Here is a 23,113-nt window from a genome sequence, read left to right as displayed (position 1 = left end):
TCTGCCTGGCTTTTAAATTAAGTTTTTATTTACAAACAATTTGATTTGGGGAATAGTTTTTAAAAATTTAACTGTTAATTGGTACTCTGGGTTTCTTGGAGAGTTTGATCAAAGTTACTAGTGTTTTTAGCCTCTCACAGATTTTTTTTTTTAATACAAGTAAATTCCTTTTTGTGTTTTTGTAATTTAAAAGCAATGCTATTTCAAGTTGGGATATGCCTTTTGAAAAGTGTTATACTAAAAAATATACCAGTTTTGTAATATTCAGATTTAATTAATGTAGCTAAAGATTTTCTTGGCTGTTTTTCAAGCAAAAGTGTATACATTTTATATCCCTTGACTGCTTCAGTTATTGTTTTAAGGGTCAAAAACTTAGAAAGGAAAAAGAAATGCATTTTTCTTTATAAAGTTTAATTTCTGTGGTTGCAATTTATAAGGGCATAAATATGTTTTTCTGAAAGCATAAAATTAAGTCAAAAGCTCAACTCTTCAAGTATTCTTACCGTCAGAAATAGAAAAAAAATAATGAATTGCCCTGTTCGTATGTAGATTTACATTAAGTTGTGCTGACACTTCATTGAGTTGTAATTGAGTGTAATGAATCATTGACATTTAGAGGTGTCAGGGACTTAATTCATCTAGGAGGAAACTGAAGGGAAGAGATCATCACTTGCCAACTAATGCTGATTTAATCACAGTATATTTCTACCTGATGTCTGTGTTGCTTTGAACTTTTCAGTGCAGGTTTGTTTTTTGAGGCAGGTCATCTTTTTGTGTTTCTAGCCTGGCTAGTGATTTGGTCTAAGTGCAGCTGTGTTCTTAAATTTTTAAAAAAGGGAGTGCTTCTTTGAGTTCTTTAAAAAGGAAACAAAAAAGCTTTTTCTAACTTTACATTTGTTAATTTAACTTTTTTCTTTGTTTCAGATTGAACTGAGCGAATTCAGATATATAACTCAACCTTGTTAGAGGGCTTTTTTTTTTTTAAAAAAAAGAGTTGATTCGGTGCATGAGAGCAAGTTACTGCTGCTTACTGTTCAGAGACTTACAGGTGCTTGCCTGCATTGCAATAAAGGACTCATATATTGAGCAAGACTTATATTTATCTCTTCGTTTTGGAGAGCCTAATAAACTGTTATTACAGTTTCTTTACTGACTTTCAAAAGTTTTGAACTTTGAAAGAGACATCTTTACAATTAATACAGCATGAGCACGGCCAGAACAGAGAACCCTGTTATAATGGGTCTATCCAGTCAAAATGGTCAGCTGAGGGGCCCTGTGAAGCCCAGTGGTGGCCCTGGAGGAGGGGGCACACAGACACAGCAACAGATGAACCAGCTGAAAAACACCAACACAATCAATAATGGCACTCAGCAGCAAGCACAGAGTATGACCGCCACTATTAAGTAAGTGTTAGAATAAATAAACACACGTGGGGGGCCCAATGAGATTTATTTTGTTACTTTGTTGTTGACTACTTTATGTATATCCTAAACATTTTGATTGCAAATAGAGGTCACATGCCTCTATGGCCCTTAGGTATTTGCAATAGGATAATACATTTCTGTCATAATAAATTCAAGTTTATTAAGTATCAAGCAAAGGTGATGAATATTAATTTTGTATAGACTATTTTTTGAAACATTTCTGGCTTTCATAACGAGCTCAAATTCATCTTGTTTTTGCCAATATGGCTTTCTCCTTAGTGTTATAAATTAGTTAAAGCCAATTTCAAGTTTGTTGGTTTGGTTTTTAAGGGCGGCACCTGTGGTATATGGAAGTTCCCGGTCTAGGGGTCAAATCATAGCTACAGCTGCTGGTCTATGCCACAGCTCACGGCAACTCAGGATCCTTAACCCACTGAGCGGGGTGGGGGCCAGGGATCAAACACACATCCTCATGGATACCAGTTGGGTTCTTAACTTGCTGAGCCACGATGGGAATTCCCAATTTCAAGTTAAAGACCTGCCCAGCCTTCTGAACTTCAAACATACTCACTTATAGAAAATTTATCCATACTTTTTTTAAGTTTATATCACTTTGCTTTTCATGCTTTTCTGCCCTATTTTTATTTTTTTTTAATAAGCTTTCTCATTCTTTTATACACAAAAAAGCGATCAGTTTATTACCTAGGCAACTCAGAATTTTAAACTCTTGAAAACTTGGATCTCATTTTACTTCAGAATATATGTTTTTTTAAATTTGAAAGTTTGGAGTCCCCATCGTGGCACAGTGGTTAACGAATCTGACTAGGAACCATGAGGTTGCAGGTTCGATCCCTGGCCTTGCTCAGTGGGTTAATGATCCGGCGTTGCCGTGAGCTCTGGTGTAGGTTGCAGACTCGGCTTGGATCCCGCGTTGCTGTGGCTCTGGCGCAGGCCGGTGACTACAGCTCCGACTGGACCCCTAGCCTGGGAACCTCCATATGCCACTGTGGGAGCGGCCCTAGAAAAGGCAAAAAGACAAAAAAAAAAAGTTTATAGGCTGTCATCTTTAACTACATTTTAAAGTATTTGAAAGGTAACTATCACACAAAAGAATTAGTTTATAGAAAGTTAACATTCGAGAATCTTGACCCATTTGAGATTTGTTTTTGTTGTTAAGAATCTAACCATCATAAGTTGATTTAACCTCTAGAATCTAATCTTCATAAGATGATGAAACACTTTTTTTTTTTTTGGTCTTTTTGCCATTTCTTGGGCCGCTCCCACGGCATATGGAGGTTCCCAGGCTAGGGGTCTAATCGGAGCTGTTGCTGCCAGCCAGCACCACAGCCACAGCCACAGCCAGATCCTTAACTCACTGAGCGAGGCCAGGGATTGAACCCGAAACCTCAGGGTTCCTGGTCGGATTCGTTTCCACTGTGCAACGACTGGAACTCCCATATTCTATTATTTTTAAGGTGAATGCATTAAATGGTGTAGAAACTAAGAGTATTTTCTGAATTACACTCTGTCTTGACAAAATATGAATAGGCTATCAACATTTAGGCTATTTTTATTTTATTTTATTTTTGTCTTTTTGCCTTTTCTAGGGCTGCTCCTGCGGCACGTGGAGGTTCCCAGGCTAGGGGTCGAATCAGAGCCGTAGCCGCCGGCCTATGCCACAGCCACAGCAACTTGGGATCTGAGCTGTGTCTGCAGCCTACACCATAGCTCACGGCAACGCCGGATCCTTAACCCACTGAGCAAGGCCAGGGATCGAACCCGAAACCTCAAGGTTCCTAGTCAGATTCGTTAACCACTGTGCCACAACGGGAATTCCTAGGCTATTTTCAGTCTTTAAGGATAGAAACAAAAATCTGTTTTATTTCATTTTGAGAGTATTTTCTACTTAAACTCTGAGCTAACAGTGGATTTTCCCCCCTTTTTGCTTTTTTTTAGAATTAATGGTTTCTTTTCAATTCTGTGAATCTTTGAATCTCAGTTTAAATGTCATCTCTTCTATGAAGACTTCTGGATCTCATGTCTTAGAGCTCTTGTACTATCTAGAGCTCTTATAGTAGCTATCTATATCACCTGTTTTCTCATTAAAATTTTTTAACCTCCTAAGATTATAAATTTTTTTGTGGAAAGATTTTGCATTATTTCTTCTGCATTTTTATTCACTTTTTATTGAATTTGGCAATGTGGCAAGCTGGCCTACTAGGATGTTCAACTGACATTTTTGCTTAGAAACTTTTATGTGGTATAGACTAGAATGAAAGGCTTTATTAGTTCACTTGGATTGGTAGCAAATAGTTACTTGTGTTAGAATATCTTGAATTATGTGGGACCTAGCTTTGGGTAACATATACATTCATCTTTCTAAATCAACACTCCTGAGACATTTGGGGGGGGGGGGGCTCTAAGAGTTGCCATAATTAAATTAGTGAAAACTTATTTTAAAGATGACAGTTGGGAGTTCCCGTCGTGGTGCAGTGGTTAACGAATCCGACTAGGAACCATGAGGTTGCGGGTTCGGTCCCTGCCCTTGCTCAGTGGGTTCACGATCCGGCGTTGCCGTGAGCTGTGGTGTAGGTTGCAGACGCGGCTCGGATCCCGCGTTGCTGTGGCTCTGGAGTAGGCCGGTGGCTACAGCTCCGATTCGACCCCTAGCCTGGGAACCTCCATGTGCCGCGGGAGCGGCCCAAGAAATAGCAACAACAACAACAAAAAGACAAAAGACGACAAAAAAAAAAGATGACAGTTGAAAACATAGTCTACTTTATTGACAGTCTTTTCTTCTCTTAGACGCTTCGGGTATTAAGTTTTTACTTGACCAAAAAGAAAATTTTTTGGAGTTCTCTGGTGGCCTAGTGGTTAAGGATTTGGCATCACTGTTGTGGTTCAGGTTGCTGCTGTGGTACAGGTTTGATCCCTGGCCCTAGAACTTCTGCATGCTTCAGGCATGGCCAAAATAATAATAATTTTTTTTAAGAAAATTAGCTTTTTTAAAATTTATTTTCTTTCATGGTTTCAAGCATCCTCCAATAAAAAAAGATCATGAGAGATGTTTATTAACAGTTAAAATCGAGTTCTTATTTTGCCAGGCATTGTGCTGAGTACTTTACAGAAATTATTTTATATAATTCTTATACCATTATATATATAAAAGAATAGAGGTTTAGAAAAGTAACAGCTGCAAGGTCACAGAACTAGTAAGTAGAAGGGCCAGGGCTTAAACCTAAGTCTGAAACTTTTTTTTTTTGGCTGCTCTGTGGCATGCAGACGTCCACAGGTCAGGGATCAAACCCATACCACAGCAGTGACAACACCGGCTGCTTAACCCACCTGGATACCTTATCCCTTCTATTCTTGATTTGTTTAAAATTCTCCCTAGATTGTTCTTTGTAAGAAGAGTAGTTTTTCTAAAGCGTATCTCTGTATATCTCTTAATCATATTAAGTAAATGGCAATATATTAAACTTACTGTACTTTTTATTTTTTATTTTTATTTTTTCCTTCTTTTAGGGCCCCACCTGTGGCGTATGGAAGTTCCCAGGCTAGGGGCCAAATCAGAGCTGCAGCTGCCAGCCTACACCACAGCCACAGCAATGTGGGATCCAAGCTGCAACTGTGACCCATGCTGCAGCTTGTGGCAACACTGGATCCTTAACACATGGAGCAAGGCCAGGGATTGAACCCACATCCTCATGAATACTAGTTGGGTTCTTAAGCCACTGAGCCATGATGGGAACTCCTTACTGTGCTTTTTAGAAATTGTAATTGAAGTGAATTATCTTTTAGAGTAGTGATGCTATGAATTCTGATACTTCAGTTTTACTCTATTCTCTCTAGACCTGGTGATGACTGGAAAAAGACTTTAAAACTCCCTCCAAAGGATCTAAGAATCAAAACTTCGGTAAGTTGGTAACATTCAAGTGGAAAAATGATGTGTAATTCCTAAAAGTGAAGTAGTTACTTAGCAATAGGCACTATGTGTTGACTCTTAAAGTAAGTTGAAATTGTGCAGTTCATGTATGATGAACTGATGAAAAGTTCCACTGTTTGGAGGAATTAATATTAAATGTGTTTATACATATATTTATCTTACCTCATTTGTGGAATGCTTGTATGGGTTTCAAGGCATTTTCTCAAAATTCTCTGCTTACAGCAGCACAGTAAGATTCAAGCTAGGTACTACCCCATTTTGTGGATGAGAAAACTAAAGTTGAGAGGTTAGTTCTCTTAGCCCAGTGTTCTTCACCCAAGGTCAGTTTTTGCTCTCTAGGAAGCATTTAGCAATAGCTGGAGACATTTTTGGTTTTCACAGCTGAGGGGATGCTGTAAGACAGCCCCTTATAGCAAAGAATTTTTTGGCCCAAATGTCAATAATGCTGGGCTTGAGAAATCCTGGTTTAGACTAGGATATTTGTAGGCAATGAGCAGTGGAGCTAGGGTTTGACTTCACACCTGTGATTTGCAATTCACAGCTTGGTACTTACATAGAAATAACAGTTTTCCATCAGTCCTTAGAAGAAAATAACCACAGGGTAGCTGGGCTTTCCCTTACAGATATGTTTTTAAATGGCTTGTATGTTTTAAGGAGAGTGTTTATTCTTCAGGAATAGTTGAAATACAGATCAAGACAGAACTAAATATGTGTATATATCTTACTTATATCTTAAAGGAATTAGTCTATCAGACACTTTCTTAAGCATGCTAATTATCAAAGGAACACAATTGTACTTCATTCTTTTATGTTGTTGTTTGTCTGTTTTGTTTGACTAGGATGTGACTTCCACAAAAGGAAATGAGTTTGAAGATTACTGTTTGAAACGGGAGTTGCTAATGGGAATTTTTGAAATGGGCTGGGAAAAGCCCTCTCCTATTCAGGTATGTTACCCCTTTTTATCATATATATAATGTTATGAGTTAAGTGTTACTTTACTTTTTGATCTGTGAGGATGATATAATGAACCAACATTTCTCTCAAGTGTGTATATACAGATGTATATATGCACATGCATGAACACACTTTCTGAACCTTTAAAGGGTAAATTACAAAACCATAGATATTTCAGTATTTCCTAAGTATAGGGATATTCTCTTGTATAAACATAATACAGTTAGTTTCAGTCAGTTTAACTATTTCGGTGTGTATTTCCTAAGTATAGGGATATTCTCTTGTATAAACATAATACAGTTAGCGTCAGTCAGTTTAACTATTTCGGTGTGTATTTCCTAAGTATAGGGATATTCTCTTGCATAAACATAATACAGTTATCAATAAATATTTCGGTGTGTATTTCCTAAGTATAGGGATATTCTCTTCTATAAACATAATACAGTTAGTTTCAGTCAGTTTAACTTTAATGCAATACTTCAGTTTCATGTATCATTTGTATTCTAATTGGCCCCCACCTTTTGTCTTTTTTTCTCTTCTGTGCAGGCCCATCCTAGGATCAGATATTTTAATTGCGAGCAGTTCTCTAGTCTTTTTTTTTTCTTGATTTTATTGAAGTATAGTTGATTTACAATGTGTTAATTTCTGCTGTACAGCAAAGTGATTCAAGTATACATACATATATATATATACACATTGTTTTTCATATTCTTTTCCATTACAGCTTGTCACAGGATATTAAATATAGTTTCCTATTCCTTTATCTTTTTTTGTCTTTTATAACATTGACATATCAAAAATACAGCCCCCCCCCCCCTTTTTTTTTACCCACGGCATATGAAAGTTCCCAGGCTAGGGGTTGAATAGGAGTTGCCCCTGCTGGCCTACACCACAGCAACGCAGGATCCGAGCCACGTCTGCAACCTATACCACAGCTTGCAGCAACACCGGATCCTTAACCTACTGAGTGAGGCCAGGGATCGAACCCACAACCTCATGGTTACTAGTTGAGTTTGTTAACCACTAAGCCACTGGAACTCCCAGGCCTCCCCCCTTTTTAATAGAGCATTCCTCATTTTGAATTTGTCTCATGTTTCCATGTGATTGGTTTGAAATTATGCATTCTTAGCCAGAATACTTCAGAAGTCACCTTTGTAGGTATAGTATCAGTTTGTTCCTTGGGAGTGATTTTAATTTTGATTACCCTGTCAGAGTGGTGTCTTGATTTTTCTACTATGTAATTTCTGCCTCCCGCACCCTGAAACTAATAAGCAATTTGTGGGAAGCACATTAAGGCAGTGTAGATGTATTAGTCTTCATTGGAATTTCCCCCTAGCCTTAGCATCTGTCTAAATTTAATCTACTCTGACAGATTATGATGAGCTTCTAGATCTTAATACTTCTTCCACATTTGGACCTATATATAAAGAAGAGCCTTCTCATAGCTCCTCCTCATGTATCTATATATTATCAGTATGGACTCAAGAATTCCTTTTTTTTTTTTTTCTTTTTTAACATGGTATGTTCATGCTCAAATTATTCCATATTTGGCCAGTGTGAGCTCCTTTAAGCTGGTTCCTTTGCTTTTGTAATATGCCTTTTTTTCTTCTTTTTCCAGTAGACTTATTTTTTTAAAGTAGTCTTAAGTTCAGAGTAATTGAGCAAAAGATAAGAGTTTTTTTAATATTAATCTCTGCCCACACATGCATAGCCTCCTTCATTATCAGCATCCCCCATGAGCAATATTTGTTATACAACTGATGAACCTATGTTGGCGTATCACCCAAAGCCCATAGTTTATTGTACATTCTGTGGGTTTGAACAAATGTATAATGACATGTATCCACCATTATAATATCATACAGAGTAGTTTCTTTTTTTTTTTTTGTCTTTTTGCCTTTTCTAGGGCCACTCCTGCAGCATATGGAGGTTCCCAGGCTAGGGGTCCAATTGGAGTTGTTGCCGCTGGCCTATGCCATAGCCACAGCAGCTCGGGATCCGAGCCGCGTCTGCGACCTACACCACAGCTCACAGCAATGCCGGATCCTTAACCCACTGAGCAAGGCCAGGAATCAAACCCGTAACCTCATGGTTCCTAATCAGATTTGTTAGCCACTGAGCCACAACGGGAACTCCCAGATTAGTTTCTCTGATGTAAAAATCCCCTGTGCTCCACCTGTTAACCTTCCCCCCCTTTATTTTTCTTAAGCAATTCGTTTTCAATATACCATGATGCCAAGTTTATCTGTAGACCTACCCAGCCTTAGAATCAGCCATTTCTCCAAGAAATCCTGATTCCTGTTAGTAAGGAGTGGTATTAGCGACCAAGATCTATGCACTTTGCTTCTTGGCCCATTCATGGAAAGAACATGAAAATACATGTACATTTACACATACACACACTTGGCATGTAGACATAAACATACATTATATATAAACAAATTTGTTAAATGTCACATAAGTTGAAACTGTTGAATGCAGACTGTACTCAGGACAAACCCTGTGACATCACTGAGTACTTTTTCATCAAACAAAGATCTGTCAAGTTACCTAGAATGTGTCAGACCTTGGGAGTGTTGTGATGAGCAGAATAGATGGGGTTTCTGTAGTCATGGTCTGGTGAAAAGGATAGCTAGTTGTACAGATAATTTCAGGGTAATGTAAAGGGCACATATATGTAGCTATTAGGGGAAGATGGGACAACCTGAAAGAAGTGATCCATGTTCCAAGTGGAGAAGACTGGGGTAGTGATTGCCTTGGGATACGAGTGCCTTTGTGGACAAACTGAAAGAAGTTTGTTGTGGTTGGAGAAAGTGTCAAGATTAAATTATACTCATCAGGCAATTTGAGTGCAAATACCAAAAATGTTTAGGGATCTACTAATGTTAATCCATTTTATCTACAGGAATGAAAAGTCTATGGTTGGGTTTTCTGCTATATCATTCAGCTTTGTATTTCCAGGACTTAGCAAGGTGCATGACAGCAAATAGGCCCTCATTGTATTTAGAATACTTTGATGAAATTGTGGTTAATGTATATCTTTAGGCAGACTTAGTATAAAGAATTTTTTTTAAGAGCACTAGCTTTGTGGTCAGACTGCCCAGGTTGAATCTCATCTCCACTCCTTTTTTTTTTTTTGTCTTTTTGCCTTTTCTAGGGCCACTCCCACGGTACATGGAGGTTCCCAGGCTAGGGGTTGAATCGGAGCTATAGCCACCGCCCTACGCCAGAGCCACAGCAATGCAGGATCCGAGCCCTGTCTGCAACCTACACCCCAGCTCACGGCAACGCCAGATCCTTAACCCACTGAGCAAGGCCACAACCTCATGGTTCCTAGTTGGATTCGTTAACCACTGAGCCATGATGGGAACTCCTTCACTCCTTTCTGAGTTGATTGAGATGTCTCTAAGCCTCAGTTTTCTGACCTATAATAATAGTACACACCCACCATAGCATTGTTGTAGAGATTAAGTTGGGTAATTCATGTTAGTATGCTTAGTACAGTGGCTAGTAAGTGATAAATGCTCAATAAATATTATGGGTTTTTATTTTTTATAGTAGTTTTATCAAAAAAGGATATGGGTTCATTTAGCAGCCTTAATTTTAATCCAGTGCCTTAGACTGCTTATGCTTAGCCACACTGCTGCCAGGCAGACTTAATTCTTAATGGACTCTTACTGGCTCCTTTTTTACAGTTGTATTAAAATGTTAAATTCACTTTGTCTTCTTGGTTTTTTGCGGGGGGTGGGGCGGCGGCAGTGTGGCCACATTTATGGCATGTGGACGTTCCCAGGCCAGGGATTGGACTTGTGCCACAGCTGCAGCAATACTGGATCCTTAACCCGCTGCACCACAAGGGAACTTCAATAAAATGTTAAGTTCACTTTATTATTTTTACTCTTGCTGTTGGTATAGCATATAGATAATTAACTGTCCAGCTACTTAGCCACTCTGCCATCTAGCTTTTACGTAAAGTAGAAATGATCTCCCTCATAGGATTTCTTTTTCTTTTTTTTTTCCTTTTAGGGCTATACTTGAGGCATATGGAAGTTTCCAGGCTAGGGGTTGAGTTGGAGCTGCAGCTGCTGGCCTTTGCCACAGCAATGCAGGATTCAAGCCTCATCTGTGACCTACATACACCATAGCTCACAGCAACGCCAGATTCTTAGACTAGGGATCAAACCCACATCCTCATGGACACTGGTCAGGTTTGTAAACCACTGAGCCACAATGGGAACTCCTTTTTTTTTTTTTTCCTTAGAGGGTTTTTATTCTGAAGAACAAGTGTATTGGTGTACCTTGTTTTACTGTGCTTTGCTTTACTGTATTTCGCAGATACTGCATTTGGGGTTTTTTTGGTTTGTTTTTTAAACAAATTGAAGGTTTGTGGCAACTCTGTGTTGACAGATGGTGGTTAGTATTTTTAAATTAAGGTATGTATATTGTTTATTTTTACACAGTGCTACTGCACACTTATTAGACTACAACATAGTAAACATAACTTTTATGCACTGGGAAAGAAGAGAATTTGAGCGACTCTCTTGATTGCAGTGGTCTAGAACCAAATCAGCAATGTTCCCAAGGTGTGCCTATATAAACAAAACATTTGAAATAGGAAGCACAGTTTGAATACAAAGTATTATTGGAGTTCCATGGCAGCTCAGAGGGTAGAAGATCGGGGATTGTCACTGCAGTGGCTCTGGTTACAGATGTGGCATGGGTTCAGTCCCTGGCCCAGGAACTTCTGTGTGCCATGGGTGTGGCCAAAATTTTTTTTTAAATAAAGTATTGTTTTATATGCCTGAAATTGTCATTCACAGTGCCTTTTTCTACACTACTGCTTTGCTTGAGAATCTGGAAAACACAAGACTTATGGTTTGTTACGCTGAAGGATTCTAAATATTGGAACTTTAGGAGTTCCTGTCATTGTGCAGCAGAAACCAAGGCCATGAGGTTTCAGGTTCAATCCCTGGCCTTGCTCAGTGGGTTAATAAAGATCCAGCGTTGCCGTGAGCTGTGGTGTAGGTCACGACACAGCTTGGATCTGGCGTTACTGTGGCTGTGGTGTAGGCCAGCATCTGTAGCTCCAATTAGACCCCTAGCCTGGGAACCTCCATATGCCATGGGTACTGCCCTCACGAGACAAAAGGAAAAAAAAAAAAATTAGAGCTTTAGAACCAAAAAGAAATTTAGAAGTCCTCTGGTAAAGTCTGGCGTCATAACTGATGTTCTTCTGTTCTTATCTGCCTTCTTTCCACTTGTTTTCTTTTTTTTTCTATGTCTGTTGTTGTAATCATTAACATCATTTTACAATTTTATTCAGTTTTTTGTCTAAATATAAATAATATTTTGTCTTAATATAAATATAAATATAAATAATTTTTAAAATAATTTGGTGACCATAAGATATAAATCACATAGGACACAATTCACACACTTCAAGTTTACAGGTTTTTTTTCCTGTACATTCTCAGTTGTGCAACCAGTTAATACAGTCAGTTCTAGAACATTTTCATCACCCCAAAAAGAAATTCCTAGTAGTCACCCCTCAATTTTCCTCTAGTTCTAATCAACCACTAATCTTTCTGTTTCTATGGGTTGGCCCGTTCTGGCTTTTTGTGACTGGTTTTTTTTTATACTTGGTATGTTTTTAGGGTTCATCAATACTGTATCATAGATCAGTACTTCATTCCTTTTAATTGCTGAGTTATATTCCATTGTATGGCTCTATCATATTTGGTTTATCCATTTTTCAGTTGGTAGGGTTGTTAGCTATTATGGATAATGTTATTTTGAACATCAGTGTACGAGTTTTTGTGGAGTTGTTTCCATTTCTCTCAGGTATATACTGATGAGTAGAATTGCTGGTACATAAGTAACTGTTTAAACTTTTGAGGAACTGCCAGACTTTTCAAAATGGCCGCACAGTCTACTTATAGTGTATGAGGTTCTGATTTCTCTTATTAGCAGACCTGAGTTCAAATCCTGGTTCTGGCCTTTCTTGCTTTGCTGCCTTGGGCAAAACAATCTGTCTTAGGATATGTTTTGTAAGAACTTGAAAGGATATAAATAACATTAAATAGCTAAGCATAGTGCCCATCACACAGTAAATTTTTTAGCTTCCTTTTTTTCTTCTCCCTGGCAGCTCCCCAAGATTTCCTCTTGGGTTTCAAAGCTGTCTGGGTCTGACTTGAATTCTCTTGCTTCATTTCTCTTAATCTTCCTATCAAACAGTAGTAAGAGATTGTGTGGATGTGCTTGATTCCCTGACTGCTAACTAATAATGGCTACCGTATAGGACAAAACATCAGTGCATCATAATTTACAAATTAGCTTACTTACTTTGTTAAAGCCCTATCCTTAAACAGTTTCTGTAGAGCATAAGTCCTGTCAAAGAGAGCAGAGGAATAGAAGTCAGTGGCCTTTAAGTAGAAAGGTAAACCCAAAATAGAAGTTAGGATAACCCCAATCTAATTCTACCCTCTCTGACTTTGTTCAGAAGTTTTATCCTTTTAAAGGGCCTGACTCAGATTCCTAGCCTTTTTTTCTACTCTAGAACTGAGTAGTGTGCAGGTAGCCTGTTTAAAAACCATAGAAGAAAATGAACCCATGGGGATAATAAGCCTTTAGGATACCTGAAGATTAGTAGAGTTGACTCAAAGTAGAAGAGATAAATAAGACCATGGGGTCAAAAACAAGATTTCGTTCTTTGACCTGCTTTACCATAATCGCACTGTTTAATGATAGCTATAGGAATAAGATAACAGAGTCTTTGTCACTGCACAATTTTTGCAGTTGTTTTGGCAACTGTGCTAGTTATTCTAACCATAAGGAGCTCATCCGTCCTATGTGACTGGTGTTCTTTTTTTGCTTTTTAGGGCTGCACCCACAGCATGTGGAGGTTCACAGACTAGGGGTCAAATCGGAGCTATAGCTGCTGGCCTAGCTATAGGCCGTTGCAGGATCCAAGCCATATCTGCAGCCTGCACCACAGCTCGGGGCAATGCCAGATTCTTAACCCACTGAGCGAGGCCAGGGGTCGAATCCACAACCTCATGATTCCTAGTCGGATTCATTTTGGCTGTGCCACGATGGGAGCTCCTGTGATTGGTGTTCTAGAATGAGTGTCATGGTGGGAAATGAAAGTCATGATGTTTATGGCTTAATTTCTCCAATAACAGTTTTTAAGTGCTAGAGATATTGTTTTGGACATTAGCTCAAGAATAGAAAGAACCGCATCGTGGCTCAGCGGTAATGAATCCGACTAGGATCCATGAGGATGCAGGTTTAATCCCTGGCCTCACTCAGTGGGTTAACGATCCAGTGTTGCCATGAGCTGTGGTGTAGGTTGCATATGTGGCTTGGATCTTGCATGTCTGTGGTGCAAGTTGGCAACTATAGCTCTGATTCAGCCCCTATCCTGGGAACTTCCATACGCCTCTAGTGTGGCCCCGAAAAGCAAAAAAAAAAAAAAGGAGAAATCAGTAATTGTTATGGTGATTATGAATCTTTCATGTTTTTATTTTTCTAATATTATAGTTTTAGAAATTAAAATTTCTTAGTTTTAGAAATAAAAATATTCTGGGAGTTCCTGCTCTGGCATGGTTAAGAATCCGACTGCAGTGGCTTGGGTCACTGCAGAAGTGGTGCAGGTTTGATCCCTGGCCCGGTGCAGTGAGTTAAGGATCCAGTGTTGCCACAGCTGTAGTAGGGATTCAGTGCCCAGAAACTTCCATATTCCATAGGTGTGGCAATTGAAAAGAAAAGAAAATGGAAACACTCTGCTTCCTTCCAGTTCATACCTACCTTGCCTTTTTAATTCTGTTTATGTGTATTTAATATTTTGTAATTGTCGGGAATCCAGTCCACAGACATTGGACATTATGTAACACAATTAAAAATATCAAATGGAGCCTGAGATTAACTTTTCCAGTCTATTCCTGTTTTGTGTAAGGATAAATCGTCCAAGCTACAATTTTTCTAGTCAGATTGATTTACTAGTCTTAGAATAATCATATATAGTCTTTCCTTGATATATTCTGTTTTTTCCTCCAGTTTTTTTTTTTTTTTTTTGTCTTTTTGCCATTTCTTGGGCTGCTCCAGCAGCATGTAGAGGTTCCCAGGCTAGGGGTCTAATCGGAGACCCGAGCCGCATCTGCAACCTACACTACAGCTCACAGCAAGGCCAGATCTTGACCCACTGAGCGAGGCCAGGGATCAAACCCGTAACCTCATGGTTCCTAGTCAGATTCGTTAACCACTATGCCACGACAGGAACTCCTTTTCTTCCAGTTTTAATTGTGAATTGTCCTTTGCTTTTTTCCCCTGTATTTATCAGCCTAAATTCCTCCTCTTTATTGTTGATGCTCACCTTCCTTAGATACAATACTCCCACATACAAACTCACATATGTAGGTTTTATTACATTAGGATACAAAATAGTATGTATTTTATGAGCAGTTTTGGTAAATGTTAGTTGACACTGATGGCTATATTGATTGGTCCTACTAATTTACTTGGTCTCTATTTATAAAACACAAATATAAAACAGTTTAAAGTAATACCAAAGAGGTATTTAATACCTTCAGCGTGTTTTAAAGAATTTGCTTATGTACTCTTTTTTTAATTCATAAGTTAATTTGCATTGTCTTTCTCTTTTAGGAGGAGAGCATTCCCATTGCTTTATCTGGTAGGGATATTTTAGCTAGAGCAAAAAATGGAACAGGCAAGAGCGGTGCCTACCTCATTCCCTTACTTGAACGGCTAGACCTGAAGAAGGACAATATACAAGGTTAGTTGTATGTTTAAACTAAAATGGCACTTTAAACCTTGGAACTCTGTAGAAGGTATTACCATCTTTTTTTAGTCAGAACTTAATCTGGAATTGGTATTTACCCTTTCCACAGCTTTTAGCCTGATCGCCTTACAAAAATGATTCCCAACTTATGAGAGTTTTTATAAAGTTCTAGTTTTCAAAGTTCTTTTACATATTACACAGTTATGAAACATTCCATTGAGTTAGGCAAAAAGAGTATTGTCCTTATAAATAGGAAAGCTAAGCTCTTGAAAAGTTAAATTATATGACATAGCTACTTTCACACTATTAGCACTGAACTGTTTTGTTTCTTGTGGCACATGTGTGTCTGCAGGGTTCCTTGAAGAAACATGAACTTTTCCTCTGTAAAGCCTGTGCTTTGGGGATTTTAAGAGGGAAGAAACAAACTTCCATAGATGTACACAGAATAAGCTAGTAGAGTTAAATTTTCACTTCTAAACCTTTTTCTTAAATTTTTAACTTTTTTTTTTCTTCTTTTTAGGGCAGCACCTGAGGCATTTGGAGGTTCCCAGGCTAGGGGTCCAATTGGAGCAACAGCTGCCAGCCCACACCACAGCCATAGCTACATCAATTCCAAGCTGCATCTGCATCCTACACCACAGCTCACAGCAACGCTGTATCCTTAACCCTTAATCCTGAACTCCAATTTTTAACTTACTTGATGTGTAATTTTTTTCTCCCATCTTCCTGTTACCTACTTTCATATTACGTAAATGGAACTGGGCAGCAGGAGTTTCCTATTTGGGTATTTTGACTAGTGACTCTCTTACTGAAATACTAATAAACTTTGAGCTAAGAATTGCCAACTCAATTCTAAAGGTTTGTAACTAAGAAGAGTGCAGGAATTGTATAGCATTGTTGCTGAGGAAAAGTCTAAATTTGGAACACTGTGATATGTTTTTTTTTTTTTTTGCTATTTCTTGGGCCGCTCCCGCGGCATATGGAGGTTCCCAGGCTAGGGGTCAAATTGAAGCTGTAGCCACCAGCCTACACCAGAGCCACAGCAACTCAGGATCCGAGCCACATCTGCAACCTACACCACAGCTCACGGCAACGCCGGATCCTTAACCCACTGAGCAAGGCCAGGGATCAAACCCGCAACCTCATGGTTCCTAGTTGGATTCGTTAACCACTTCGCCACGACGGGAACTCCTGTGATAGGTTCTTTTAAAAAGATTTATTCATTTGACTTTTCAGAATGAGGCCTATTATTATTCATCTTTTTAATATGTCTTAGTGTCTAGACTCCACAAGGGACAGTATTTCTGTAGCTTCTTAAACTCTTAAAATATATGTCACTTTTTCCTGTTCTCTGTTTCTTGGTATTTTCCAGCAATGGTGATTGTTCCCACTAGAGAACTTGCTCTGCAGGTCAGTCAAATTTGCATCCAGGTCAGCAAACACATGGGAGGGGCCAAAGTGATGGCAACCACAGGAGGAACCAATTTACGAGATGACATAATGAGGCTTGATGATACAGGTAGGAAATGATTGATATAAGGTGCGTGGCTCGCTGTAATTTCACACACAGGTGTTTCAGTAAGTTATTAAATTGCTTATAAAATTAATAAGGAACAAACATTGAAAATTTAAAAATAAAAAGGAACAAACGTAGTAGAAAAATGAATAAAGGGAATGACAATTTCATTCAAAATAAAAAACCAAATTGTTTTAGTCACTGATAAGGATATTCAGGAGCTTCCTGGTGGCTCGGCAGGTTAAGAATCTGGCATCACTGTTGTGGCACAGGTTTGATCCCTGGCCTGGGAACTTCTATATCTGCATGCCATGGGTGCAGCCAAGGGGGAAAAATGGATATTCAGACTTACTGGTAAATTTTTTAAATGTACATAAAAACAATAAATTGACATGGTGCCAAATCTGATTGGCAAGGTTAATTAACTACGATTGGCAAGGCTAAATTAGTAACCAGTAATGCGAGTTTCAGTTCTTACCCATTGACTTGGGTACAACCCCTAACCTGGGAACTTCCTTATGCCATGGCTTCAGCCCTTAAAAAAACAAACAAACAAACAAACGAGTTCCCATCATGGCTCAGCGGAGACGAATCTGACTAGTAACCATGCGGACGCAGGTTTGATCCCTGGCTTCGCTCATTGGGTTAAGGATCCAGCATTGCCATGATCTGTGGTGTAGGTCACAGCCACAGCTTGGATCCTGTGTTGCTGTGGCTGTGATGTAGGCCAGCAGCTACAGCCCCAGTTCAACCCCTAGCCTGGAAACCTCCGTATGCTGCTGGTGCAGCCCTAAGATGATAAAAAAAAAGACTAAAAAAATGAAATCCACTTATATAAAATTATACATAGAATTTTAGTCAGAATTTTATATATGATTGTCATTTGATTTACTTACTATATTCATACTGTGCAATTGTTTTAAATGATCATCTTACTTGATTCTTATAACAATCTTTTGAAGACCATTGATCTAGATTAGAAGCAAGCTACTGTATCAGAATCTTGGCATGCCTTTTGTTTCCCCTTGGGGGTTGTCCTAGGACAAAGAAGTATGCCCATAATTAGAGCAGGTGATTTGAAAAGCTATAGCCCACTCCATATAAAGGTTGAAACTAACAAGTATTCTCTAGCCAACTGAAGATGAAATGGAAATCTATATTCTAAAACACATCTTTGTCTCTTTGTATTATACCTCCCTAAATTTATAGCAGTGTTTCTTATATATATATGTATGATAAAGCTTTATTTTTTTTGCCTCAACTAAAATTAATAAGAATATATGTTTTCTTATCTTGTTAGTGCATGTGGTGATAGCTACCCCTGGGAGAATTCTGGATCTTATCAAGAAAGGAGTAGCAAAAGTTGATCATGTCCAGATGATAGTATTGGATGAGGTAATGTCTCTTCCTTTGGAAAGATACTATTCTGCACTACCCTGCTTTGTTTATAATTGCCAGTGAATGAGGCATAAGCTCTTTGTGTTTATGACCTAATAAACACATTACTCTTGTCAGTTTGAACTAATTTGTTGATGAAACATGTTTTGCCCTTTAAAAGCAATAGATGATAGGCATTTATAGGATAATTCAGCCTTGATTTTTTTCTTAGGGAAAACAGTTTATGTTTTATTTCTATTTTTTTAGAAGAGAAGTTGTTGAATAATCTCAAAGCCAAGTTCATTCTTGAGTTTCTTTCCATTCTGTGATCTTAAAATGTCTCTAACCTTTCGTTTAACATAAACTACCTTGTATTGTTTGGTTTTTCATCTCTGTTACGTACATGTGTTATCTAAGTTATAAGTGCCTTTTAAGAACATACTCATCTCTGCATCATTGGGATCTAGCAGTATTTTATGCATGTATTAAACCAGTATTGATGTTTTGAAATAAAGTTACTTTCCTGTTTGGTCTATGTTTTATTTTTTTTGTTGTTGTTGTTTTTTTAATTTTTTTTGTCTTTTTAGCTATTTCTTGGGCCGCTCCCGCGGCATATGGAGGTTCCCAGGCTAGGGGTCGAATCGGAGCTGTAGCCACCGGCCTATGCCAGAGCCACAGCAACGCAGGATCTGAGCCGCGTCTGCGACCTACACCACAGCTCATGGCAACACCGGATCGTTAACCCACTGAGCAAGGGCAGGGACCGAACCCGCAACCTCATGGTTCCTAGTCGGATTCGTTAGCCACTGCGCCACGACGGGAACTCCTGGCCTATGTTTTAGATAAACTAGATCAGTTTGGTCATGGTCCAATTCAGAACAGGCTTTTTTATCTTTGAGTAATTAGCGCATTTATAGTCACTGTGCGCTAGCACTAAGTGCTGTACATGTTTTTTCATCTAATTTTTAAAACAACCCATGAGGTATATATTTCATAAAGTAGTTAACTATAGTAAGAAGACATCCTAATTTTTAAATTTTGGAAAATGAAATATTCAGTGGTTAAGAAACCTTCCAACATAGCTAATAAGTGAAGGAGACAAGTTTTAACTTTTAACCACTATTCAGTAATGCCTCTTTAATAGAAATCACATTAAAATGTTATGGGAACAGGATTTTATCTGTCTAGGATTTTTTTTTTTGCCCCTAGAAGATCAGTATTACAGACTTTTTCCCTTCTATATCACTTGTAGTAATGTGTCTTGGTGCTTGTGTACCATACAGTGTTGTAGAGGACTTAACTCTTTACAACCAGGAATGTTCCTTGAATGCTGTTGTTGGATGATGACTTATTAACCAAAGAGACCTTAGACATTATTTCATTGTTTTTAATTGTCTTCTCTTTGTACTGCAGGCGGATAAGTTGCTGTCACAGGATTTTGTGCAGATAATGGAGGATATTATTCTCACGCTACCTAAAAACAGACAGATTTTATTATATTCCGCTACTTTCCCTCTTAGTGTACAGAAGTTCATGGTGAGTATAAACCTATGCTTGGAAGTACACCTTTATCTGTAATTACATCTTATTATTAGTCTGTACACTAGGTTGATTTCAAGTTTTGGATTTTTTCTCAACTGCTTCATTAAGGTTTGTCATGCATTAAGTTAAATGATTTTTTTTTTTCTTCTTCTTTTTAGGGCCACATCAGTGGCGTATGGAAGTTCACAGGCTAGGGATCCATTTGGAGCTGTACTGCGAGCCTACACCACAGCCACATCAATACCAGATTCAAGCCACATCTGAGACCTGTGCTGCAGCTTGCAGCAATACCAGATCCTTAACTCACTGAGTGAGGCTAGGGATCGAACCCACATTCTCTCAGATACTAGTTGCATTCTTATCCTGCTGAGCCACAATGGGAACTCCTAAATTTTTTTTTTTTTTTTTTAAGATATAGAAGTAATTTGCTTCTTATTGTTCGTTTAGGTTTTGGTGTTAGGCTGACATAGCCATTGATGATAATTGGATTATAACATAAGCCTGTATTTAAAGTACAACATAGGAGTTCCCTTGTTATGCAGTGGGTTAAGGATCTGGTGTTGTCACTGCCATGGCACGGTTTGATCCCTGGCCCAGAAACTTGCAACATGCCACAGACATGGACCAAAAAAAAAAAAAAAAGTACAAAATAATAACAGCTATATATAAAAGGCGGGGGAGCTCCCACTGTGGTGAAGCAGGTTAAGGATCCAGCATTGTCTTTCACAGCATAGTGGCTTAAGGATCCAGCATTGCTTGCATCTATGGTGTAGATCACAGCTGCAGCTCAGATTCCATATGCTGTGGGTACAGCCCAGTGGTCTAGTGGTTAAGACTTAACACTTTCACCACTCTGGCCCTGGTTTAGTCAATCCCTGTTCTGGGAACTGAGAGCCATATCAAGCTGCTGCACACCACTACCAAAAAATAGTAACATATATAACTTAGCTATGTATGAGTGTTAGATCTCTCATTTTATGGTAATTTACTTCTTCCATTACAGATTATATATTTTAAAGAGAGCTGCATTCCTTAGAGTTTATAAGACAGAAATACATGAAGATGTATTTCAAGTTTAAAAAATACACTCTGGGAGTTCTCTTGTGGCTCAGTGGGTTAGGGTCCAGTGTCACTATAGCAGCTTGGGTTGCTGCTGTGGTGCAGGTTCAGTCCCTGGCCTGGGAACTTCCACATTCCATGGGCTTAGCTAAAAAAAATAAAATAAAAAATGCACTCTGCTTTCACTTAAGTATAAGACTCTTCTTTTTTCCTCCAGAATTCCCATTTGCAGAAACCCTATGAGATTAACCTGATGGAGGAACTAACTTTGAAGGGAGTAACCCAGTACTATGCGTACGTAACTGAGCGCCAAAAAGTACACTGCCTCAACACACTTTTCTCCAGGGTAAGCTTATTAGGCTTCAGCTGCTGAATGTTATATATTGCTTAACCCCAATAAAATATAGTTATAACAGTTTTCTCACCATTTTCAACAAAAGTACTTAGATTTTCCTTTTGAAAAGCAGTTATGGTTGTTGCTCTGAAGCTGCTACTATGTGATAGACAAGTCACAGGCACTTTTAATGTGATTTTAAAATAATTTGGCCTTAATTACAGATGATCCTCATTATTTTCAGTAATTACAGTTTTTCTGTTGTAAGCAGATACTGTTTTTGCAAATTTACCTACTTGCCAAAATTTGCTTGTACCTGAAATCAGTACTCAGGTGCTCTTGAAGTTATTTGCAGACATAGGTGAAAATTTTGAGCCCCCATGCATGTTCCTACCTTAAGTTGAAAAGGCAACACTGCCTTCATGTTTTAGTTCTCATAACATAAATGAACATCCTTGGAACAGATTTCCTTGGTGGCACGGTAGGTTAAGGATCCGACATTGTCACTGCTGTGGCTCTGGTTGCTATGGCACGGGTTTGATCCCTGGTACAGGAACTTTCTCTTGCCGAGGACGTGGCCTAAATAAATAAGTGAACATCCTTTTCATAGTCTTTTTTAATGCCACATTTCCCACATTTTTGTGCTCCCCCCACCCTGAGTATAAAATTGCCCCTAGGTGTAGTGCTGAGGTGCTGTCCTGTGTTTCTAAGAAGAATGATGTACCTTGCAGAGGAAAAGTATATTGGATAAACTTCATAAAGGCATGCGTTACAGTGCCGTTAGCCATGAGTAAATAAGGTGTCTTTAAACAGTAACACAATACAACAAAGTTACTGTTTGATCCATTGATGAAAAAGTTATGAGTTCCTCGAAGGAACCTAACCTTGAGTTTTCCCTGGGAACAGTGGTCACAGATTCACTAATTCAGTGTTTGCAGCAATTGTATGGAACATAACTACCTTAAGTAATGAGAATTGGCTGTGTTTTACTCTTGTTGGCAACTATGTGCCCCTTGGAAAAAATACCCTTCTACAATAAAACTTACTCAACTACTACATAATAAATAATACTTAAAATTTTTACAGTTTTGCATCTCCCTTGTATCATGAGAATCTGAATTTGTTAGTCATTTGTTAGTCAATATTTCCAAGATTTGGCAAAGTTAATGAAGGTTTTTGTTTTTCTTACATCTTTTTTTTTCCCCCTTTGCTCAGCTTCAGATAAACCAGTCGATCATTTTCTGTAACTCCTCTCAGAGAGTTGAATTGCTAGCCAAGAAGATTTCTCAACTGGGTTATTCTTGCTTCTATATCCATGCTAAAATGAGGCAGGTGAGTATAAAACTTTGAACTTGCACAGGTTTTTAAATAATCTTTTTCTAAGTGTTTTTTGAATTTTTGTTTTGCTTTGATCCTCTTCTCAATGCCCTGAGTTTAAGAATAAATTATCCCTTAGGCAAAGGATCCTTAATTTTAACCTTTCTATGGGTTTTTTGTTTTTAGTTTTTTAAATTATAGTTGATTTACAGTGTTTGGTCAATTTCTGCTATACAGCAAAGTGTCTATGATTAGGTTTCCTAACTGTAATAGGGGTAGTAGTACATCTTATAGGGTTATTAGGAAGATTGAGATTATATATGAGTAAATAGTGTGTAAATGCCAAGCATAATAGAAATGTGAGATTTTATTCCTTTAATCTTAGGTTTGTGCTACTATTTAATATAGTAATTACTAGCCACATGTGGCAATATAAATGAGTTAAAATTAGACAATATTTAAAATTTAGCTTTTCAGGAGTTCCCATCATGGCGCAGTGGTTAATGAATCCAACTAGGAACCATGAGGTTGGGGGTTCGATTCCTGGCCTCGCTCAGTGGGTTAAGGATCCAGCGTTGCCGTGAGCTGTGGTGTAGATCGAAGACTTGGCTTGGATCCCGCGTTTCTGTGGCTCTGGCAAAGGCCGGCAGCTACAGTTCCGATTAGACCCCTAGCGTGGGAACCTCCATACGCCAAGGGAGCGGCCCTAGAAGAGGCAAAAAGACAAAAAATAAAAATAATAAAATTTTGCTTTTCAGTCACACCACATTTCAGGTGCCACAATACATGTAACTAGCAACAGCCAACGTTTGGAAAGTATAGATACAGAACATTTCCATCATTGCAG

The 23,113-nt window shown here is 38.4% G+C and overlaps 1 protein-coding gene across 4 annotated transcripts in view; it reads left to right on the top strand.

Moving 5' to 3' along the window:
* The window catches only part of DDX6 (DEAD-box helicase 6), a 38,216-nt gene that overhangs the window by 2,431 nt on the left and 12,672 nt on the right, over window positions 1-23,113 (top strand). For all 4 annotated transcript variants that reach the window (XM_047751882.1, XM_047751879.1, XM_047751880.1 and 1 more), the window contains exons 2-10: window positions 925-1,403; window positions 5,277-5,340; window positions 6,210-6,314; window positions 14,986-15,115; window positions 16,494-16,640; window positions 17,938-18,032; window positions 19,428-19,550; window positions 20,833-20,961; window positions 22,165-22,281. In XM_047751882.1, coding sequence (XP_047607838.1) covers window positions 1,204-1,403; window positions 5,277-5,340; window positions 6,210-6,314; window positions 14,986-15,115; window positions 16,494-16,640; window positions 17,938-18,032; window positions 19,428-19,550; window positions 20,833-20,961; window positions 22,165-22,281 — 1,110 coding nt within the window. In that variant the 5' untranslated portion in view covers window positions 925-1,203. The remainder of the gene's footprint in view (window positions 1-924; window positions 1,404-5,276; window positions 5,341-6,209; window positions 6,315-14,985; window positions 15,116-16,493; window positions 16,641-17,937; window positions 18,033-19,427; window positions 19,551-20,832; window positions 20,962-22,164; window positions 22,282-23,113) is intronic.

This window comes from Phacochoerus africanus, chromosome 11, assembly GCF_016906955.1.
Source record: "Phacochoerus africanus isolate WHEZ1 chromosome 11, ROS_Pafr_v1, whole genome shotgun sequence".
Classification (NCBI taxonomy): domain Eukaryota; kingdom Metazoa; phylum Chordata; class Mammalia; order Artiodactyla; family Suidae; genus Phacochoerus; species Phacochoerus africanus.
This window is presented reverse-complemented; position numbering and strand designations above follow the sequence as displayed.